General features: G+C 42.7%; 1 protein-coding gene across 2 annotated transcripts in view; it reads right to left on the reverse strand.

Annotated features, from left to right (window-relative positions):
• The window catches only part of zmynd11 (zinc finger, MYND-type containing 11), a 35,928-nt gene that overhangs the window by 2,088 nt on the left and 9,051 nt on the right, over positions 1–24,789 (reverse strand). For both annotated transcript variants that reach the window (XM_083781138.1, XM_083781137.1), the window contains exons 3-17: positions 19,985–20,144; positions 18,688–18,711; positions 14,860–14,874; positions 13,214–13,375; positions 11,521–11,577; positions 11,186–11,263; positions 9,155–9,247; positions 8,772–8,859; positions 8,107–8,162; positions 7,517–7,594; positions 7,143–7,261; positions 6,374–6,755; positions 4,120–4,203; positions 3,403–3,684; positions 1,652–1,837 (exon numbers count right to left, since the gene is read on the reverse strand). In XM_083781138.1, the coding sequence (XP_083637264.1) occupies positions 1,652–1,837; positions 3,403–3,684; positions 4,120–4,203; positions 6,374–6,755; positions 7,143–7,261; positions 7,517–7,594; positions 8,107–8,162; positions 8,772–8,859; positions 9,155–9,247; positions 11,186–11,263; positions 11,521–11,577; positions 13,214–13,375; positions 14,860–14,874; positions 18,688–18,711; positions 19,985–20,144 (1,864 nt within the window). The remainder of the gene's footprint in view (positions 1–1,651; positions 1,838–3,402; positions 3,685–4,119; positions 4,204–6,373; positions 6,756–7,142; positions 7,262–7,516; positions 7,595–8,106; positions 8,163–8,771; positions 8,860–9,154; positions 9,248–11,185; positions 11,264–11,520; positions 11,578–13,213; positions 13,376–14,859; positions 14,875–18,687; positions 18,712–19,984; positions 20,145–24,789) is intronic.

Raw genomic sequence — 24,789 nt, forward strand, 5'->3', positions numbered from 1 at the left:
TCAGTCACAAGCTCTTGTTAATACTTTTAACACCCCCCGAACGCCCAGGGTTATTTAATCCATTAAATCATAGCGCCCAGCGATTTATAGCAGCGGAACACATTTAGCAACGGACCGGATGCTATTCCGGATGTGGCTGAAGTAGCTTGATGTAGCCAAAACACTTTTAACGACTACCCGACAGGAGTTTTCATAGTTTTTCAACGCTCCGAGTCCATGTTCCTTGGTGAGGGAAACGGTTGAGAAAATGTCCTCATCATAATTGCCATGTGCTGATGTTCACCGCTCTGTCTTCAGTCTGCCCTGCAGTCTGCTGTTAGCAACACTGTTAGCAATGTAAGCCATCTACCACAACTTGCAGACTGCACATCCCCCCTCGCGATATGACATTCAATACTGCCAACCACTCCAGGATATTATCCTAAACATTTTAGCGTTGTCTCGTAGTAGCCCTTCTACTGCAGAGGTTCCCTAACGGTCCGCGGGACATGTAGGACCAGTACGCGAGAAGGGAATTCCAAGTTTTCCCGGCCGTGAATCTATAGCCGGTCCGTGCGTCATCAAGAGTTTCCAAAAGCGGTGAATAGTTTGACTTGGTCGCATGAACCGTTGAAGACACCAAAGATTTGTCAGTGATGTCACTGACTGTGGTTTATAAAACAGCTTCATGTCCGTGCTACTTCCGTGTTGCATAACAGCGACATCACTGTCGAATCCTTGGTATCTTTAGTTAGGTAGCCTTAGTTTCAACGTGTGTTCATGATCAACGAGCAGCAGCGTAACAAACTGTAGCCTATTTTGTGACATTTGCGCAAATGAAACACTAAACGGGATTATTATTTTATGTCAACATTCAAGTATAATTATCAGAAGATGTAACTACCCAGGTAAAGTAATCAGTCACTCTCAGAGTTTAACTAAACTGTCCCACCAGTCCAAAGTCATTTCTGATACAGACAACAATTTTTTTGCGAAAAAGATAACTATTTTTTTATCATCCTCTCCTTGATTATCATCCTATCCTCGATGATATAACGCCAATTAGCTCAACGATAAATTATGTTGCGATATAATATAGAAGCGGGTACTTGAGTCATTGACTGCCAGTCACTCAACTGTCTTCCGTGTTTAGGTACCACCACCGCACCATGCCGGTTCACGAACATTTTACGAATTGTCAGCTGGTCCATGGTCTTAGAAAGGTTGGGAATCCCTGGTCTACTGTATGCGGAAATGCATACATACAAACAAGGACCGGTTTCGGTAACCTCACTACGCCGAGATGGGTGGAGAAAAAGCCACGCAAATTCACGCACCAGAATTGTTTTTAACCCATTCTGACCGGGCACCCATTTTGGTGTTGGCATCATGTTATGCTTTAGCTATTGAAAAATAGCATTTTTGAAAAATAGAAGAACGACTGACATTTTTAGAATCTGATCTCAGGTCAGAATGGGTTCATCAGACCAGTGTGTGTCCAGTGGAAACCTCGTATGAATCTGATCTCAGGTCAGAATGGGTTAAATCAAACGCCCAAACCTTTAAATGTAACATTTACATTGTTTCACCAGCATAACTTATAATTATAACTACTACTCAGGTGTTGTGGGGTGTGTGTGTGTGTGTGTGTGTGTTCTGTGTTGCCACTCACCCACTGTTTCTTCTTGGTCTGAGAGATGAGCTGTTTGTGTTGAGCAACGATCTTCTTCACCTCCTCCACCAGCTCCTCTTTACACTTCTCCTTCACCTGTTTACACTTCCTCTCCATCTCAGCCTGGGCTCCTGTCACTGCCTTGCTCACCGCCTGCCTCTTCTCTTCCTCCATCTCTGAGCGCAGCTGCAGCAGACAGAGAGAGACACACGCACACGTTTGTATTAGGCATGCAACGATTCACTCGACTCACGATACGATTTTTCACGATATTAACCCATTCTGACCTGAGATCAGATTCATACGAGGTTTCCGCTGGACACACACTGGTTCTGATTAACCCATTCTGACCTGAGATCAGATTCTAAAAATGTCAGTCGTTCTTTGATTTTTCAAAAATAGCAGACCTACAAGCTCGTATCGCGCCACTCGGTGGCGCGATATGAGCTTGTAGATCTGCTATTTTTCAATAGCTAAAGCATAACACGATGCTAAACACCAAAATGGGTTCCCGTACAGAATGGGTTAAAATATATATATATTTTAAAGAAGAATTACAGTTTACTGAAAGTGACTATCATTTCTCTCTAAAAGCACTTGAATATGATGGAATATGACTAAAGCTCACATTTCACATCACACACTAGCCCCCCTAAAAAAATAGTTTTTTTATTTCAATGAATCGATTCATATCGTCGGGATTAATATATATCGATATACGATATATCGTTACATGACTAGTTTGTATTACTCTACTTGCGTTGTGAGGACATCAACATTTTAGGACGGCATTGAAAATACAGCTGGTGTTGGCTATTGAAAAATAGCATACACACAAGCTCACAGCTTGTTACGCTGTGCCACGCTGCAAGCTTGTAGATCTGCTATTTTTTAATAATTATATATATTTTTTAATTTTAACACAAATCTTCTTTTCTGGGGGTCCCTGGTACTAAACGTTTACATTTGGGGGTCCTTGGCATGAAAACTACTGATTTAGATGGCCTTTGTTGAATCAACCTCAAGTCTTAATGGGTTAGGCCGTTAGGGTCTCTCCAGTCCTTTATTTCCAGATTGGGATACCTATTTCATCCAATCAGGAGAGAGAACTCATACAGGATAAACAAGTAGAATTGGAAGTGATTACAAAGACATCCCTCATGATTATGATCATAATATAGAGTTTAACCTTTCACACCATTTAGTGTTTGCACAGAATAATATCACTCGTACTACCTTAAAGGTATATTCAGTGATTTCACTCAAAAAACCGTAGGTTTCGTTTTTGGCTGGGACCTAAGCCTTTCATCCAATCAGGATAGAGCCAAAAACGAAACCTAAGGTTTTTTGACCCCCAGGGGTTAACTGGGGACAGGGAGGAACTCCTTATATGGTCAGCACACTCTATAGTAGAGAGGATTATCACAACAAAACAAAAAAATAAGTGATATTTGAATTAAGTGAAATCACTGAATATACCTTTAAACAATACTGGATCTGACCAGGACCAGTAGTGCATGGCTTTGATTTTACAGAACAGTTTGCTCATGTGCCCATCACTTTGACATACCCAGATCTGCTACACGATTGTTTGGTTAATATGTTTGGTTAATGTTCCCCTGAGTACTACAGAATATGGATGCTGGTGGTGGTTAAAATGCTTTCACATTTTCTTTTTCAACTTCACGCATCTAGCTTTGAAGTTTTCAACGTATACAGCTCTCAGTGGGGTGTTCAGGTCACACACACACCTTCTCCAGGGCCTCTCGGACTACCCGCTCCGTCTCTCTCTTGTTGTCTTGCTTCATCATGTCCTTGACGTCGTTGAAGATCTTGGTGTACTTCTCGTGACACATGTTCTGACAGGCTCCGTCGCTGCTGGTCTGGGTGCTACGGTGCAGGGTGCGAGGCGACCCCCCGCTGGCCTTCTTGGTCTGCGTTGACACCGACAGCTTCTCAGGCTGCTGGGGGGGGCACGATGAGACGGGGATCTCCTGGCTGGAGCTCACTGCTTCCATCTCAGGCTCTGGATCCTTGGTGGGATGGAAACACACAACAGAAATGTAGTGGAAATGTAGTGTGCGTGTTTGTCTATATCCATAACTTTGATTTGGAGTAAATCATTTTCACATTAAGTAGTAACGTATTCCTTCAGTCATTTTAACAACTTGTTCGGCTAAACCTCTAAAGCCCAAACCACACCAAAGGGTCGAGACGGGACAAGACGGTTTTAGCGTTCGTCCCAGCGGCGTGATACTGTACGTCCTGTTGCACGTCGACCCAAGTGATTCAACTGGTTCAACTCAATGGCCCAAACCACACCACTGGGTCGCCATGCATCTACTCGCAACGGTTTGGTTGCCAAGGAGTTGCATGGCAACCTATTGGTGTGTTTTGGGCTTTACAAGTAGTTTACGGTACATGGGTTTGAGCTGTAACACACATGGTCATATATGAGTTGTAGTTACCATTGTGACACTCGGTTCCTCTTTGGGTTCAACTGGTTGATTGCGGCGGCTCTTCTTAGCCTTGGGTTCCTGACTGCCTTTGAGCTGGAACAACAACACAGGATGACATGATTAACAGCTACAGTGGATGGGTTTGAGCTGAACAACACAACACAGGATGACATGATTAACAGCTACAGTGGATGGGTTTGAGCTGAACACAACACAGGATGACATGATTAACAGCTACAGTGGATGGGTTTGAGCTGGACAACACAACACAGGATGACATGATTAACAGCTACAGTGGATGGGTTTGAGCTGGAACAACAACACAGGATGACATGATTAACAGTGGATAGGTTCGTCTGATCCATGAAAGTCAAAGTCTACAAGTGATGAATATGACGGACAGCTGTCAAAGTATTTAAAGAGATAGTTCAGGTTTGGGGAGATTTTTCCTACTTGTCCAGAGTTAGATAAACTAATGGATGCCCCTGCATGCTGTTTTGAGGTAAGTTTGGTTAACCCCATTCCTGGGTGTTTATACCATCAAATAGTTCTGTAGCTGAGCTCATCTCAAAATGATAGTTGGGTCACATATCTGATACTTCCGCGGAGAGCAAAGGTCCGTTTCTCAGTGGATATATCATCTATGAAGGTTAAACTAATTGGGCCCCCATGTACCTCGTAAAAATGCGGACACAATTCATGAGAGCCCCAAATCCATATGGCCACCATCAACAACCTGTTATGGCAAAATTACCAAAAATTTATTCTGCTTTAAGTAGCATGTGACATGTCAAATGAGGGGGTTTACATGATTCTGAATCCATTCCAAGCATTAGTTTTGCACAAAAAACACTCCTTGGGCTAAAAACGGCCATAGCCGTCATCACAAATGTGATGAGGTCAGCGCATTTGAGCATAATCCATTTTGGGCAGGAACCCCTTTTGGCGTTTTAAACATTGTTATAATTTAGCTATTGAAAAATAGCAGATCTACAAGCTCATAACGCGCCACCGAGGGGCACGCTACGAGCTTGTAGGTCTGCTATTTTTGAAAAATCTTGAAAATGTGGCCCAAATCTTTGAATATATATTCTTTCAGAGTGAACATTTTTAACTCAAATCTTTGCTTCTGAGGGGTTCCTGGAACAACATATTTTCAGATGGGGGTCGGCGGCCAAATACAGATAATTTCCAGCGTCCTTGACATGAAATATTGAGCACCACTGATAAAGAAAGAAAGGTATTTCAGAAAACTGTCAGCATTTAGAAGACATTTCTTTAATTTCGACATCAGGCCTAAATGGGTTAACAGGTTGTTGATGGTGGCCATATGGATTTGGGGCTCTCATAAATTTTGCCCGCATTTTTGCGAGGTACATGGAGGCTCAATTTGTTTTTTAACCTCCATAGATGATAGTATCATCTATGGAGGTTAAAAAACAAATTGAGCCTCCATGGATGTATCATCATGATACATCCACTGAGAAACGGACCTTTGCTCTCCGCGGTCACGGAAGTATCAGATACGACCCCCAAATAGTAACAAATCAGTAAAAAGAAGCTTAACAAAGCACTTGACAGAGTTAACGTTGTAGATTTATTTTAGGTCTGTCATGCGGTGGCCAGTCCACCAGGTGTCACCGTCTAACTCCAAGACACCAGTTCACTTGTCAGATTTGATGTTTCAGTGTGTGTGTGTGTGCACATTTTCATATAGAGGAGGTACAGTGGAGGTGTTGTGGGCTGAATGCAATGACACCACCTGCCATACCTCCCTCTAGGGATTAAGACCTCCATCTTGTAACCCATATCTATCCTATCCTGTGAATTACTAAAGAGACCGTAGCAACTTTTCTACAGTCAATCTCATAAAGAACAGAGGAAGGTTAGTGTATGTCATATTTCCCTTGAAAACCTCCATCTTTTAACCCTTATCTATCCCATCTGGTCAAATCCTAACAAAGTGACTCTAGCAACATGTCTACTGTCCGTCTCATTAAAGAACAAAGCTGAGCTCACAAGGCTACTTGAAAGTCTTGCATGCTTAACCAGCTGGTTTTCTTTTGCATAGCTACCTTTTTCTGTGGAAAATCTGAAAAGAAGGCAGATGCACACCTCAAAGGTTCTGTGGGAAATCTGGAAATGAGCTTTGCCGACCGGCATGAGTTATGGGTTTTTTTATACCCGTGAAACAAGCCCACATTTCCACTTCCTTCCTGTGTCCACTTACGTATACGACATGAAAGAGAAAGTCTACACTTACATGTCGTGCTTGTTCGTTGCTTGTGGATGAGATACTGGACTCTGCCTCTTCCGTCCTCTCCGGCCGCTCCACCGCCTTCCTGCTACTACCACCACCACCACCACCACCTCCACCTCCACCTCCAGCTCCTCCCCTGCTCGTCTCCTGCTCCTCTTCTTGCACTACTTCCTCCTCCTCCTCCTCTTCCTCAGCATCCTCCTCCTCTTCCTCTCCCAGCTCCCCTTCGTCGTCCACCTTGGAGATGAAGCAGCGTTCGTCCCTGTGGAAGCGCTGGTACATCTCCAGCTCGTCGCAGGCCTTCTTCCAGCCAGCGCTGCGCTTCACCTGCAGCTGCTGGATGCTCATCTTGATGTCCTGGATGTTGTCTGCGGGAATCCACGCTCTGAAAGAGAGAGGGGGATACAGACCAATGGGATAAAGAAGAAGTGGTTCGGTCATCTCGTTAGGATGCCTCCCTAGGGAGGTCCTCGAGGCACGTCCCACTGGGAGGAGACCCCGGGGCAGACCAAGGCACACTTGGAGGAATCACATGGACTCACTGGCCTTGGAACGCCTCGGGATCCCCCAGGAGGAAGTTACTAATGTTGCTCTGGAGAGGGATTCTGGAGCTATCTGGTGGAGCTGTTGCCCCCGCGACCCGACTAAGGATAAGCATTAGAAGATTGGATGGGATAAAGATTAGAGAAAAGGTCCTCCCAGGTATTCTACGTCCTTCCAGTATCACCTCCTTCCCTGTACAATGCTGCCCCTTACCAGTACCACTTCTCACCTCTGGTGTTGGTGTCCAAAGAACCGTACATCCACCTGGTTGTCTTCTCTCTGGAGGACCTTAGCCGGCCAGTAGCCAAAACCCTTCATCTTAGCCCATACGATCTCATGATTCGGAGTCTGTAAACACCAGGGATGAAAAAAGGCCTCATCAGAAGACAAAATCTCATTTGTATTCAGATCAATAAAACAGATGGATTGTACATAAATTATGTTTTTTACTTTTTATTTACAGCATAATAACAAGCATGGATATGCTGAAGCCCATCGCACAGTGGTGTGGCTATCTGGCGTTATGATTGATGTAATAAATTATTATAAGCATGTTTTGGGCTATGAATGTCATGTGAACAGATCTGAGGTCAGGTTACTTACACATGGGTAGCAGAACCAGTTTTCAGGCCTAGCGTTGGACAGGTAGAAACAGTTTTTACACAACATCAACTCGTTTAACTGCAGGAGAAAAAAGGGAGAGATAACAGAGAGGTGAGATGTACTTGTACATTTATTTGAAATGGAAATACATTTCATTTTATTGACATTCAAGTGAAAGGAAAGACTGCAAAACCAATAGTTATTTTCTACAGTATATAATCTACACACATCCTCACTCATGGTGCACTACAGCAGGGGTTCTCAACCCGTGGGTCGCGACCCCTCGGGGGGGTCCCCAAATTATTATTATTTTAAAACAAAAAAAACTGAATGGCGCATGGGAAATGGAAATGAAGAGTTTACATAGTATACATAGTACATGCATAAACTTTCCTTAATGATTATGTCTGGTTTCAGTATTAATTTAAGATATATTTTCTCTATTATTAAGGTCAGTTTGTATTGGGGTGGGTAGGGGTTGGGTCGTGATACATGGCCAAAGCATTTCCGGGGGTCTCCCCAGCCAAAAAACGTTGAGAACCCCTGCACTACAGTGCTGTTCTCAGATCAGTAACAGAGTATAGTTGTACCTCATGACACATGTCGCTGTACAGGATCCGTGCAAACTCTGCTTGGTCGCTGTGCACTGCAAGAAACCACCAACAATACAACACTCAGAACCAAGCACACTGCTCTGCAATTGCGAATGAATAGTAGGTAAAACCATAATCATTATCAAAGAATTTGTCACCACGACATTACAGTAAATCAATTGCTAAAATTGCCAATCAACTTTATCTGTTGCTTCTGTGCTCTGTGACCAAATAAGAAGTAGTGAATCAATTATCTCTCGTTGTATTGGAATCATGGACAGGTCCAAGTTCAACATCACTTTAACCACTTTGAAGTGCTTAAAGTTCACAACGTGTCGTGGCACGTTGTGAACTTCAAAGAGATTTGGTGTAGGTGGAAAAAAGCGGTCCAAGTACAGAGCCAACTCACGTCCAGTTTAATACGTTGAGAGAGTTTAAGTGGTTATGGACTAAAATTGTGTTGTTAAAAAGACATACCGTCACAAAAGCACGATCAGTGTATAGAATTAGATCAAATGATTACATTTCTATTCTAATTTGCTATCCGTTACCAGTTCAGCTGGAGTACTGGTTCAGAAAAAAACGTTTGAGTTTAAAAGTGAAAATAGAACTCGAATTAAAAGAGAAAACATTGTCATGTGCCTTATTTCCCTCTCAATCACCTCCAAACAAGATGGCTGTATTGTGAACAATCAGCTGGGCATCTGCTTTAAACTCATCAGAACTCTGGTACTTCCCCTCTATCAGGTTCTGAGAGAGAGAGAGAGAGAGAGAGAGAGAGAGAGAGAGAGAGACACAGAGAGATGATTGGAGAGAAGTAAAAATAAGCACAAAGAGCTCTATTCACATGGAAGGAAGTATGTGTGTGTGCGTGCGTGCGTGTGCGCATGTGTGCACACGTGGTCATAACATGCAAGGGGTCCAGGAAAGGGCAATGTGGCACACACAAGCTGAGAACTACGTTTTCTAGGCAGTTTGGCAGAGTAGAGTGAATGGTCCAGTAATGCCCCCCCCCCCCCCCACACACACACACACACAGGTTTACCTCTTGAATGATATTGACATCTGCTGCCGTGTGAACCAGGCGTCTGTACATGGGATGTTTGGTATCTTTACCTTTCTTATTCAGATCCACCGCCTGGATAGATAGAAAAAGAGAGAAGGGGGGGGGGGGGGGGGTGAGGCTAAACAATCATGTTTTAACCTAATTAGGCATATTGTACCAAGTCTTGTGTAGTAAGACCATCTGAAATGTCTGCCTACCAATACATCTGGTGACACCTACATTCAAGGTAGTAGCTAAAACTGTGTGGAAAACAACTTGTTGCTGCCCAGGAAAGGGTAAAAGAGAAGGATCAATGACAGGATGAAGATGAAGGGAGAGAGGAAGGGCGGTAACGAGGGAGGGAGACAGAATGGATGAATATTTAGATTTAATAACATTCGTATTGTGTATGAGGAGCTGACAGAGATATTAGAGCGAGAGAGAGGAGATGGGAAGAGATGAATGACAGAGAGGCGAGGACAGACAGATAGAGATGAAAAACTTAAATAGAGTAAAGCCTAATTTATTCTTTGTTGCACAACGGTGTCATGATGCATTGTGTAAATGTAAATCACTTATTTCTGTGACATTTTTCACCGCTAAATCAGTTAACTTCTGTGATGTGTTACATTTTCCACTTTCATGGAAGGCTAGATGTCTGAAGAGAGAGGAAGGAAGCGTTTTATGGCATAGAAGAGCAGTGGGACAGACTTAGACGGAGAGAAAGAACTAAAGCAGATAGAGGAGGGATGGATGGAAGAGATGGTATATGAAAGAAGGGAGACATAAGGAGAGGGGGGGGGGTTAAGGGAGGGAGGAGAAAGAGTGATAAGAGGAGGTATAAAAAGATTTAGTGGCACTTTTATAGTACAAGGGGATTATGGGTAAAAGGAGAGAGAGAGGGAGGGTTGGAATGAAGAGGGGATGATGGGGAAAAGAAGGAGGGAGAAGATTTAAAGCCACTTTTATAGAGTGGAGAGAACGAGCGAAGGACAGAGGGAGGATAGAGGCAGAAAGAGATGGTCAGAAAAATGAAAGGCAAAAGATGGGATGAAGGAGGAAGAGGCCAGGAAAAGAGAGACAGGGAAATGAGGGGGACAATAAGTACGTTGATGGAAAAGGGGATGAGGAGATGGGGAGGGGGTCCATGGAGAGATGATGGTAGGAGAAAGTGTAAAAGAGAGGGAAAATGGTGGAGGAGGGGAGAGGGAACAGAATGAAAGGGTGATGAAAGAGACGAAAGAAGTGGGAGAAAAGGTAACAAAGAAAGAGAACAGATGGAGGAAGGTAAAGTGGGATGACGAGAGGGCCGAAGAGAGGGAACGAGGGGGTGATGAAATGAAAGAGGGATATAAAGGGGGAGAAAGGGCAGAATGACAATATATACTGCAGTGATGAAGATTTACTGTATCCATAAACAGCAGAAAGAAGGGAGATGAATAGAGAGGGAGGGGGGGGGGTGGATGGTTGGAGGAACACAGGAAGGTTGACAGTAAAGGAGAAATATAAATACATAAAATAAATGGCAGGCCTGCTGTAGACCGTTACTGGACCTTTGATTTAAACCAGTATTAAAAAAAAACACGGATGCCCCCCCCCCCCCACCCCACCCGTCATGTTGACTTGTGACTTCTACAACATATTGGTTTGCCTCAATGCCTACCAGTCGGATATGTACGACCTTGGCACACTCAACCAAGACAGCAAATTGAGTAACTTCATATTGATAATGTGCTTCGTACCTTGTACTCTATTTGTGCCCTTTGTTGTTTCTTTTATGTATGGGGACTACGAATGGAAATTAGCATTCTTGCTAAGTCTGGTGTATTTACACGGCATCATGTATGTATTGTTCATTAAACTGAATTCCCAAGAGTTTGATATTTTAGCAATCTCTCAGCTTGGGTAACAATGTAAGCTACTATAGTCTTTTATACTGTGTGTGTGTGTGTGTGTGTGTGTGTGTGTGTGTGTGTGTGTGTGTGTGTGTGTGTGTGTGTGTGTGTGTGTGTGTGTGTTTTCTTTTCTCACCCTCTCTTTCATCCGCTCAACAATAAAACGCAGGTATTTACGCATGTCCTGTCTGTTCAGGTTTTTCTTTTTACTTCCCTGCAGACAGAGAGAGAGAGAGAGAGAGAGAGAGAGAGAGATAGGAGGGAGGGGCAGAGATAGAGAAGAGTAGTCAAGAGGGGTGAAAGAGAGAGGGCAGGAGGGGAAAAGAGAAATGTTAACAGTTAAAGAAAAACAAACATTTGAAATGGACATAATCTTTTCAAACAGTCGAGTCACATTTAAACCATAACACACACACTCCTGTGAGGTCAGCGGGCTTTCAGCTGAATGCAGTGAACTGAAGAGGAACTGACCTCTCCCTGTGGAAGGGTCTCACTGCCTGGCTGTCTCTCTCTCTCTGTTTTCAGCTGCTGTTTACATCCAATTCACAAGAAAACAAAACTTTTAATCACACTTTTGAAGCATCCTAAGAGAAAGTCATAATTAACGTAATTAACGTGGATTTTGATACTCGCTTGGCTTGTCTGGAGATAACGAATAAGCCACCTGAACACAGAATGCAACTTTTATGTTAGAAAACACATCCGATGGGTATTCCTGTCCACTACCATGGCACGGTGCCGCCAGCTTTTCCCGGGCACTCCGACGAGCACAACTGGCCGTGTCCATGTGTGGGAAGCCAGCCGAATTCTTTCTTTCCAAACTTTTCAGGTCGAGACCCAAAACAGAGATTAGACGTTTGCCCAGGACCCAAACTAGTGAAAATAGCAGATCTACAAACACACAACGTGTATCTTTGCGACACGTTGCGAGCTTGTAGATCAGCTATTTTCACTACTTCTCGACCCATACAAATTGGTCTGTGACCCACAAACGCTTGTTGCCTTGTTCCTCGTGAGACATGGCCAAAGCATTTCCAGGGGTACCCAGCCAAAAATGTTGAGAACCCTTGTCATAGGTAATAGGTGAACTCTAAACAAACAGATCAATAAGTATATGCAAACCGCTGGAGATCTACAGTTTATAGCAAAAAAGGTTTCCCAATTGTCAACAAATACCAAGGCTGTCAATTAAGATTAAAGATCTAGAATGCAATTATGATTGATGTTGATGGTATTAGTTTGATGTGAAATCCTCTACCATGTGAAAAAGATGTCAAGTAATGTAACGTATCCATGTTTGCATAAGATTAGCGACACCACCCCATGTCTCTCTCTCTCTCACTCACACACACGCTGCACGCATGCACAATGTTATCAGCTCTACTGGTGATGAAATGAGGAGATGACCGGTCAGCAGCAGAAAAGAGGTACTGGAATAAATAAAAGGTTGTCTGTAAAAGCTTTGGGAGACAGACGGACACAGACATTGGACATGGAACGAGCTGCTGATCCAGGGCCAGTAACACAAAATACTGGTAGATTGGTCGGTCTGCATTATTTGACTTTGTTTAATGACATCAATATTTGTACCCTTGTCTGCCCCCGACACTCGTGTCAAAACGACTTCAACATCGGAACCACATATATACTGTACATGTATTTTAACGTAAATAGAGGCCAGTAGGCCAGCGGTTATGGTATGGCCAATGATCTTGAACTTTTACTTAAAGGCAAACCCCTGCCAAGTTGTATATTTCACCAACTCTTTTTGGGAACGTAAGACACAAATTAATTTGAACTCTGAAAAGCACTTTTATAGTGATGAAACTGGGATTCAAAGTTAGTTTTCCCTTTACCAGGCAGATATACAGTGATATAGCCGGGGGAAATTGGTTTTAAAATGTGCAATGTTTCGCCACCATTCATTATTTTTCAAACTCAGTATTTAAATAATGCTTCTGTGAAAAAAAACAATAAACAAAGTTATATATAAAAAAAAAAAAAAACATGTTTCAAATGCTTAGGATTTTATGTAAAGATAAAGTGCCCTTCGGGGCACAGGTCTTCACCAGGGCAGGTCAGGTTGTGGCCTTCTGGTAGTGAATTATCCTTTCAAGTACCTTGGTGTGTCCGCACACCACACCCACACCCATACACCACCTACCCTGCAGACCGCACAGTGCCAGTGGACGCCACCATCTCGTGGTTTGTACTCTTCTGAAAGACACTTGAGGTGATAGACGCGGAAGCAGTTTTCGCACGACAGCACGTCGCCCGGCAGGTGGCACTCGAAACAGTACCAGTCGTGACTCTCTGACTCCCATTCCTGGACAGAACACACACATGGAACACAGGTTTGGGTCACCCCCTCCCCCACCAACCATACCACCCCAAGCACACCCACCCTTCAGGTCCACCACAAACCCGTCGAGACCAGCCAGGGAGGGAGGTTAATCTCGTTCAGCCACCAAAACAACATTTTGCAACCACCTGATGAAGGTGATGGCAAAATGTTGGTGTGAGAATTGTTAATATTTGAGAGATTAAAGAGCAGCTCTTCAAATGCTGCCCAGTAGCAATATAAGTGTGAACTCTAATAGTAGCCAAATTGGCTGATCCCAAACGTTTGTGTTCCACAAGGGCAAATTTGTTTTGCAAATAGACTGATGCAAAGATTACATGCACGTATCAGCCTTCTCTTGGCTGGTGTTATCTTCCCACCTTGGAGCTAGGTCTCTGCTATCTCACTGTACCCCAGTACATAGAAAACTAACTAAACAAAATAAACATTACAGAATACAGACAAAGAGGTTTATTCCAAATGAAGCATTATCCATCACCTTCTCTTACAATGTTTTCTGGCATCCAAATAAAGCAGTTCTGTTAACTGTAACTGTTAAATAGTACAATCCAGATTAAGAACTTCAGAAACAGGAATGTTTTGTGAGGATTTTTATAATTATGTTTTTTTTTTTAAACAAAATATATTTAGGAAGTAAATAAAAAAAAGGATGTCTAAAGTTTTGGAATTAACCTCTTCAATATCAGTCTATTAGAAATAAAATGACTACTATATTAGGTCGAATATACTGTATACACTTCTCTCCAGCATATAGCACTCTTACTTGCCAAACCTGTTGCTACCATAAACAACCTGACACCCTAACACTGTAGATGGTAAATGCAATGGGCATCAGAGTGCTCCAACTGTTATACCGTCATGGATTTGATCTCAGAACAGTCCATCATGACAATATGGCCATGAACTCTGAACACCTCCTACTTGCTGAATGTAGATCGGTTTGGATTATTGGTTAATTAATTATTACTATATTGCAATGAACGAAGGGATGCCACCATTCTTGAGACAAATGAAGACACCTGTGCTCTGTAAAGGTGCAACACCATCTATCAATCCAATACACAATGACCTGGAATGTTTTCTCAGGCCTACAAAGACCTTTACTTCCTGGAAATTGATTTAGTCAATAACCATACCAAATATACTAACTCCAGCCAGTAAACACAGTCAGGTCAGCCCTGCTTAGCAACAATCTTATCACCAGTAACTACTTAGTTATTTGCCTAACAGCAGTTCTACAATAAAACGACTAGAGGTGTCTAAGGACACTGCCCTTTCCTCTGTAGTTACACCCTTAATCTTAAAAATAAACACCAGTTCATTGAAAATCCACACCAGGTCCAGGTACCCCAAATGCAAATTATACTATAGTCATGTTGAACGGCAAAAATGTTTTTAAAATTATACAGGCCTCAACAACAAACAGAGAATAGCTTTAAATATGTTACCGGTATCTCGTCCGTCTGTGGAAGAACATAAACAACAATACATTAGGGAAAGCAAATACAGGCTGCCCCACTTCCTGCTCCCACCCTGACTAATTCACCCCATAGTATCCACTATGTACATATATATATTTTAAAGGGGAGAGAAGTCCACCACCTTGCATTTTTTTTTTCAATTTAGATTTTCGGAGTAATTGCTGAGAGGGAGATGGTGTAGTTGAGGGAGGCATGAAGAAAAAGCAGTGGTCAGATTTGATCTTAGCTCAGCCGTTGGTACAAATGGGTCCAGAGATGGAAGTCTAAACCTGGGGTTCCCAAAGTTGGGGTCGGGACCCCACATGGGGGTCGCGAAATTATTTTTGGGTCATCAAACATTTTTTTACACACTTGAATAGAACTCAACAGAATGAGTGAAATACATGGTAAAAATGATTACAAATATATTTTAACCATAACAGTTACAAAGCCCTAGCCCTAGGCTTAATACATTACAGACAAAATGTGCAGACAAAAGCACACCAAATGTGCACATTAATGTGCATAAAATCCCCTGCAGGGTTGGGTTGGGGTGGCGAGTCAATGGCAGCATAATTTTGGGGTCGGATGCTGAAACGTTTGGGAACCCATGGTCTAAACCACTTAACCCATTCTGACCTGAGATCAGATTCATACAAGGTTTCCGCCGGACACACACTGGTCTGATTAACCCATTCTGACCTGAGATCAGATTCTAAAAATGTCAGTCGTTTTTTTAGATTTTTCAAAAATAGCAGACCTACAAGCTCGTATTGCGCCACTCGGTGGCGCGATATGAGCTTGTAGATCTGCTATTTTTCAATAGCTAAAGCATAACATGATGCCAACACCAAAATGGGTGCCCGTTCAGAATGGGTTAACCATCAATTAGCATTTGACTACATAATTAAAACAGACATAAGATGATGTACAGATATGTATAGTTGTGGCAACATTTCCTACAATATAGTCCACTTCGAAAAAGTGTAGCGTGGTTCCTGATGAAATGTGAGCAATTAGGAGGATGTTACATTACATTGCTTAACATCAACCTAAGTGCCAGTTATCTGTAAGTGCACCTACTGTAAGTGACACTAAATCTTTACAATGGCTTAAGGGCATTCTGGCAGCTCTGCTAGCTTGGCATGGAAACCAGAAAGTCACAGGGCACAAAGAGTAGAAAAGTGTAGCACTAAGAAAAAGAAAAAGAATCTCAATGGAAGCGGCTCATGATTTTCCTCATGTGGAGCACATACTGTAACTAGCAGTAGGAATGAACAACTTGACATCAATGCAACTACGGTATTATGCAAAGTGTCAAGAGTCCAACTGCGCCCCCTCACAGTATGCTGGAGTGGCTCAGACAGACTTCACTACCATCTAGTTCTGGAAATCTTTGTATTTCTTACGTTTTGTTGGCTCCATTTTGCACATTGGTGCATAAATGATAGGTACTGTATATAAATCTACAAGAACAGCACATAAATATATATATATTTTTTTTTTCCTTTGTTGTCTCTAGGTCAAATCATAAAGATTCAACAAGTCTACACACACTGATGACTCCTTTCACAATCACGTTCCTGAAATCTGGACTCGACATAAATCCAGCTTATTAGCTTTAGCTGGCACATTTAAGATCAATAGAAGCCTTGAGAAGTTTCTTTAAAAATCCGTCTTTATGCTTATCAGAACATAAGCTCATGATAGTATAACGTACAGTGCATCACTTCAAAATCTCTGTAAATCTCATATTTAGTCACGACATGTAAACAGTCCTTTATCAAACATCCAGTCACTTGATTTAATCACGCAACAACCCTCTTCAATCTAGTACTGTAAATCGCTATGTAAACAAAACCTGAACGTAACATTAAGGCAGATACAGGCAGGTACAACACCAAAACATGTAATTATAGTCTTTAGAAAACTGTGCACCTATCATGTCAGATCCTGCCTCTTCCTGTCTACAGACCCATTGTATTATTATTGGACTTGAACCGACAGGAGCAGTGCTAGTGTCTTCGGTCGGTCATAGTGGGGCTACGAAGTAGACAAGCCCAAACGGCACCATAAATAGTCACGAGGACAAAAGGAGCAAAGACGGCTTCATAATAGATCTCCTCCGCACCACCAAGGACCCTGATGTGAAGCCAAGCCTGACAGAAACACTGGAGTACAATACAGTGTCTACATACACATACCGATACAGAGGACACACACACATCCATATTGTACACACCTTCACAAGACAGACAGACAGACAGACAGACAGACAGACAGACAGACAGACAGACAGACAGAGACACACACAGATGTATAGACACACTTGACAACCCACATGTACCCTATGTGTTCTGTCAGGCATTAAGAGGTATCTCCGCTGCTGAGTTTTTTGAAGATCGGAGCCTGGGAGTCTAAAGATGTGTTCACACAAGCCATGCAATGTTTTTGACGGTACCCGCCCTTCCGCACCTCAAATGACGTCACATTGTAGGCTCTACAGAGCCGAACCGACTTTTATTCGGCTCTAAAATAGGAGTATGAATCGGCCCTAAGAGACCTTGGTTAATCAGTTGGTCCATCTGTCCAAACTAAGGCCCTCATTTATCAACGCGGTGTACACACACCCAAATTTGGGTGTACACCGCGTTGATAAATGAGGGCCCAAGAGCTCTTTGGAGCCATGTGATGAAAACATATCAAACTGTTGGGGCGCCACAAATGCAAAAGGTTGAATCCTATTTCGTAGAAATGCAACTTTCCCCATGTGGCTTCCTTAGGCCGGTATCTGCAATCACAGTTTATCATTTCTCAAAGTTAAGATTGCTTTTCAAAAGATTTGAGATCATCTTGATCAAAACGAGAAAAAAAGAAGGGATCCACTGCAATGCAAGTAACAGGCATGAGTACAATCACATAAATCACAGCACTTTCCAACCTCCCCCCCCCCCCCCCCCCCAACATTCACCCTCCTCTCTCCCCTCCAGTACCCACGGACATCATTTTCACTTTGTCAAAATATAACTACAAACAAAGCATGCTGGACAGAAGAAACACACTGCAGTACATCCCCTCTAACCCATCCTCCCTGCCCGACACACACTAGGAGGAAACTACCATCAGAAAACAAAATGACAGGAACTACCCACTCGTCGATGTGATGCTTGCTACCAACCTGCAGCTATGCTAGCATTGCTTGTCGTCTAGCGTGAGGACGCGAGTCAAATAAAGGACACTGACACGACAATGGTTCACTCTGAAACTTATAGTTTTGATTGCGATACAATCACACCGTATGCATAAAGCCACGGTACTGAAGAGAGCTTTCGACCATGCCACTTCATCCCCGACTCCGTTTCAATTTGCCACGTTTGTCAAGCAACGGCACATCTGTAGATAAGTAGCGAGCACACCTTTCATGAAGATCACCGATCCATTCCGCAAGAAATGTCTGGCCACCTGAACACAGTGCTACGAAAGGACTCTCGTGAACTTGACTGCATTTGGAATTCCCTTTTTGCGGGAATGGAAAGCCACTGAAATGTTTTCATGTTGGAAAGTACACAATAATATTATTTACCTTAATTGCACTTTGCATATATTTGTAGTTCATGTAGCCTACACAACCAGAAGTTGAAGTTATTGTAATGCATAAAAAATGTCAATGAAATCCCTGATTGCACTGTGTGTGGTGGAGCCCATTTCTCACAGAATGATGTTAGTTGTGAGGGGGAAAAATAGAGAGAGAGAGAGAGAGATCAAAGAGAAACAAACCAACTCCCAAATGTGGAGAAACAACAATGCAGCCCTTACCTTTTGTCCCTCTGCTTTCGGGTCCTGTGATTGCAAGTGATTCAGAAAGTAGTGTTTAAATGTTGTGCTTCTAAAAAGGAGCTGTGCTTGTGTTTGTCTCCTAAGAGCCTGTTCACCTCCAATACATAAACGTTCATATATTTGTGATTACTAATTGTGTGCGACAATATGAAATCGGCCCCTCACAAGTAGAATCCGCAAACTGTTAACAGACAAAGGTAATATTTGGCCTTCCACTGCTACAGTGGCACATGGTGATTCATAAGGTCCAGACATTTGTTATGTATCATTTATATGTAATTATATGGAGCCGTTAAATAACATCACTTCAGACGATTCTAATATCCCTGCAAAGTGTATATCATTGCACTAACATTAACAAGAGTTATATTCATTGCATAGATCTGTGGGTAGAGAAATAAACTGCCATGGTTAGGGATTTGCACCCCACAGGGACCATGGTATGGTTCCATTTACTGAATTAGACAAAAACATTCATAACATAAGTTAATGAGACAAGCAATTGGAAATTGTGTGCAATCATTATGGCATAATGCATTTTCACCCACAAGGTGTATTTTACATACACCCGTCTTATATTACAGTATGGAATTTCATAACATGCAAATTGACATGGTCCTTCCAATTAACAAGGGAATGGAAAGGAAATGAATTATAATAGAATAATAATATAGATCATGCTGATGCAAAGTCAGCAGAGATTTGAAGGTGTAATAACTTGATTACAATGGTATATGATTGAACAGGACTACAAACTAACCTATGGTTTGAACAAAGGTGCTGGAGCAAGGCTGACGATTGGAGCCTTTCACTTGCAAAGGCAAAAACCTTCCGATGTCAAACTACACATTCGTCATGACTTGACGATGTATGTACCGTCTGTGAAAGGTGTAGGCAGAAGCTTCAGCTTTTTTTTGGTTATAATAACTATGTAATAATGTTGTTATTGTTGTTGGTTTGTTTTAGTACTGCTATGTTTTATGCACATGGAGTGTATTGTTTACATGGTTGAACTGATGAACAAAATAAAATGTGTGAAGTGAACTGTATGTGTCCGGCGCTCCTGAGACGAACCCGATCAGCCTGATTTCGGCTTGAGGCGGGGTGAACTATTCCTAAGCTATGCTTTGTCGCACAACAGCACCACTCAACGGAAATACATTCAAGCAAACGATGCGTTACGTTGTTTGTTTGCATTTTATTTTCTGTGAACGACACCATCGTGCGGCAAAGCATAAATTAGACTTAACGGTGTGGTAGCTATAGCTAGGCTTACCATCTCCTCCCCGGGCAACCAGTAGCCCTCCTGCTCGATGCCAGCCTTGGAGCCTTTGCAGCCGACGGTCAGGGTCTCCACCACCAGGCCGTCCTTCACAGCTAGAGTGAGTTGCCTGGACGTCTCCTTGGGGTGCATGCCGAACATACGGCTCAGGTACCTGTTGGGGTGGAAAGTTAGGAAACCAACAGAGTTGGTGATTTCATTCCAAATCTTCTCTTATATCACAAATAGATGTATACGACAGACATTTCCGTTCATAGCAAAGCTGTGCTTCTCTGTAAAAAATAAGAAGAAGAAAGAAAGAAACAGAAGAGGAATTCATCAATCCATCCATCATGCCTCAGCAACACTATGTAGCATTGTTTAGATAAGGTTGTAAAGCTGGCAGCCCAAGGGCCATATCCATTTGTTAGACAGTCTGAGTGTACTTGACAATGCAGGCCCCTTTTGTAGGTTCAAGTTCGGTCGGTCACTCTTTCTGTCTGTAATAGTACGGTGAAGTTGAGTTGAGTTGAGTTGTCGCGGTCCCCCTCCACCGAACAACGGTGGAAGTTCCAGGTATATTATATGGTGAAATCAGATCCCAGGACCCTACAGCGACTCGTCTGTAAGGCCTGGGTATCAATTGAACTGCTGATGAAGAGAGAGCACCGCCCTATACCCCCAGCGTCTCGCCTAAAGGATAGTGCGGCCTCTGTTATTAGGACACCCTCAGCGGTTCGCCTGAGGAGTCTGGCCGTTGAACACAGAGGTCATAGCGTCTCGCCTGTGACATGAGTTGGGTTGAAATGCAAACTTCAGTAGATTTCTTCTCTTTGTCCTGACCGTGCATGACCATTGAGGCAACTGACATATCGCTCACCCAATAGTGCATCATTATACCCTGGAAACATAATTCAATATTAATTACACAGTATACTCACCAAGTATACATATAGTAGTGTTGATTTTCCAAAAAAATTGAAGATTTATTATACAGTTGTAGTTGCATACAAAAATGATATAATCCAAAAAATAAAGGAGAGAAACTTAGGAAAAATAAAAAGTCGTTTAGAAAAACTGGAGATATACGGTAAATTACTACTAAGTTTGTAAAACTGGGCTATCTACTTTCTTTGAAAAGCTTAGAGCATCCTCTGTGATCTGGTACCTTTCCTCTCCCCTCTGGACTCAAGACTGGAACCCCTAAACCCTCTGCCCTGAGGGGCTTTATACTGTATGTCCCTGAGGAGGGAGGTAACCTTTGTTTGTTTTTTGTTTTTTTACCATGCTTTGATATTTTTTGAAGAAGGCCAATAACTCACTATGGCTTAGTGAGGGGAAAACAGACACACATTCTTATGCCAACTCCTATTTATTTATGGGCCTTTACTTATCAACTATAGAGATCTAAGGACCTTGTACCATGTACTCTACAAACACACCTACAAACATTACATTTTAGCATTAAAACTAATTCAAAACATAATACTGTCTCTAAGAATCCAGGGAGGCTAACATCATCCCTACTTTATATTTAAACTTGTATTTTTACTTAACCTGTTTAGGCTTACACCACCTGTCATATGAACACATGAGCAACCTGGAATCAAACTTCTAATTAGTTAATAGGGAGGCGAAAACAAACAATTTTTTCAATTCAACTTGTAAACTATTAAAAATAAAACAGTTAATAATCATTATATCAGTTTCAGAGGTGAAAACAAAAACAACACACAATAAAATGAACTCATAGTGTCTGCCAACATGGGGTGAAACTAGGGGTGGGGGTGTAAATCTCTCCTAGAGACTTAGGTCACATTCATACCAGAGAGCTTTGCTGCGATTAAAACGAATCCTGCTGCGCATTGTCAGAAAGTGCGCTTCGTTTGGCAGGTGTGAAGGCTCATTCGAATCCTAATGCGCAGCAAATAACCCATTTTACTCCGCCCAAAAATGTGGGTTTCGCTTCGCTTCGAATCGCACTTGACTACGATTCGGTGCAGGTGTGAATGCAATCCGCAGTAAATAAAGGAAAGGAAGCAAACATAATGTGGCGGGTGAGGAGCTGAACACAGTTGGAGACGGAGAAGGCATATTTTACGCAGCGCAAAGATGTCCCGTTACTGTGGATAGACGTGGTCGAATAAGGAGACTGAAGCCCTGATCGAAATGAGGACGTGTACATTAATCAATTGCTTAAGAAAACACATAAAAACACTGCAGTGTATTATAGCCTACATAATATTCTGTCTGTCTGTCTGTGCGTGCCGTAAACATGGAGTGCTGTCACTGTGTGGGGACTGGGGAGTTATATCAGTGCGCTCATGCAGCGCTGTGCCTTGTCAAGGAACTTTTTAAGCGACAAGATGAAATAAAGTCAGATCTGAGCAGTGGCTTGTCCTCATGAATGGTATTTATTAAAACAGAAGATTTAAGTCGACTGATGAGATCACAAGTGTCTCTTAGGGAAACAGTTGTGCATAACATGAGGGAGAAAAGCAAGAACAGTCGTATATATAGATTTGGACAGAACACAGAACAAGTGAGGGAGGTGTGTCTCTCTGATAAAGTGGTAAATCTCCCAGCAGATGCCAAGGAGTAACCAGCTTACAACAGAGGACATACGGTGACCTTCGACTGTAGAGCAATTAGTAAAGAAAAGGAGTGATACATAGACACCGGGACTGATACGAAGTACAGCACCCTGATGCATGCTCACTGCCTCCCTTACGAATCTCACGCTCGATTGAGCCTATAGATAAAAATTGTCAACTGTCAAGGTTTAAACATTCCTGTGAAATTAAAAGTCATTATTTTTCCCTGACAGCCTCCATGCCCAAAAGAACAGTGTGTGGCGGCTGCGTGCGTAGAGAGAGAGAGAGGGGGGGGGGGGGGTCCCAGGCGGCACGACACATGCACGTTATGAGTGTAATTTTATCACCATAGATTTCACTGTGTAGGCTATAGTTTATGAATGGAACACATTGATAAAGGTCCCCCCTGCTGCGTTTCCAATTGCTGCGAATGACAGTGTGAAGGCAAACCGCAGTCAATTAAATATGCAAGAATTCCATTTCCCCGCCCATACGGATCTGAGTCTACCGAAGTATTAGGTGAGAATCTGACCTTAGAGGGAAACCAGGGGAGGTCACCAGGTCAGCCAGACAGTTCTCTAAACTCCTGATAAGGAGACATGCAAGTCAGCTGCTTCCTTTCTTTTTATCCTATGGGGTATAAAATATCTTCTCACAGTACCCATATAAACTTGACCATACAAACTTTACAATATATTTATACAAAAACACTTTGGCGATTCCTTCAGTCCACCCTGGCTTCGCCGCCTTCGGATCTTCTCCTGGGGTGAAGTACTGGTCGTTTTGACATGTGGTCAGCTATCAGATCTGTGTCCCTGGCCAGAACGTCATTGTTCTGCACATGCTCTCTTGAATGTAAACATGCCCATATTCAATCTTCTGGACATGCTCTCTTGAAAGAAACTCATAACGCCTTGGGTAAACATTATATCTCTTGCGACCCCAATGCCCATATTCATTCTTCTGGGGCCGCCCGGTCCGCATTCTGAGGACCTTTTCCTCATACTTTGAAGACTGCGTCATCTGCTGGGGGTGGTCCCTCCTTGAGGATTGCCCTGAGAAATCACCGGCCCCTGACCCTTGATCCCAGCCAACTTCACAACATACTGCCGGCCTGTCGACACCATTCTATACCACGGGCCAGGTCCATTCTATACCACGGGCCAGGTCCATTCTATACCACGGGCCTCAAAGAGGTGCTTGACTCAGACAAACACGACATCAGTTCTGGGATTCAACAGGGCTCGATTCTTGGTCCTCTGCTTTTCTCCTTGTACATACTGCCATTGGGCGAACTCATTACCAATCACGGTACCTTTCTGTGGCCCCAGATGATCCCTGTGCCTTAGACCCACTGCTGACCTGTCTGTCTAGCATCAAATGTTGGATGAGTGAGAACTTTCTCAAGCTAAATGAGGATAAGACAGAAGTTCTCATAATCGGTTCTAGCGAGTAGAAAGAATCAATAATAAGCAGGCTTGGCAACCGACTGTAGAAAGTAACAGTACAGTAAAGAACCTGGGGGTTATTATTGATTCTGAATTGAATTTTAATTCACACATTAATCATGTTACCAAGATTGCCTTTTTTCACCTTAGAAATATTGCACGAATCAGAGCCTATTTGTCCTTGGACGATGCAAAAACGCTAATCCACGCCTTTGTTTTTTCTCGGCTTGACTACTGCAATGCGCTCTTTTCAGGACTGCCTAAGAAAACAACTGACAGACTACAACTTGTCCAAAATGCAGCAGCTAGAGTTGTAACTAGAACTAAGATGAGAGAACATATTACTCCAGTTTTGGCATCACTGCACTGGCTTCCTGTTGTTTTTAGGATTGATTTTAAAATTATTTTACTTGTCTATAAAGCTCTCAATGGTCTCGCACCTTCCTACCTACATGACTGCCTGCCTAAATATGTCCCAAACCGGCCCCTAAGGTATTCCACTGCTGGCCTGCTCGCTTTGCCTAAAAAAATGGCAACTAAAAAATACGGGGAAGCAGCTTTTTGCTTCTACGGGCTGTCGGCATGGAACAAGCTCCCACTGTACCTTCATCAGGCAGCCTCTGTAGACATTTTTAAAGCTCAGCTCAAGACCCACCTCTACAACATTGCTTTTAAGTGATCTTTTATTTTTTGTTATTCACGTCCTCACTGTATTGTATTACTGCTTGTTTTTTAATGTCGTTGCCTTATTTTATCTGTTCTTATCTTTGTACCACTG

The sequence above is a fragment of the Protomyctophum parallelum genome (assembly GCF_964188405.1).
Source record: "Protomyctophum parallelum genome assembly, chromosome: 14".
NCBI lineage: Eukaryota > Metazoa > Chordata > Actinopteri > Myctophiformes > Myctophidae > Protomyctophum > Protomyctophum parallelum.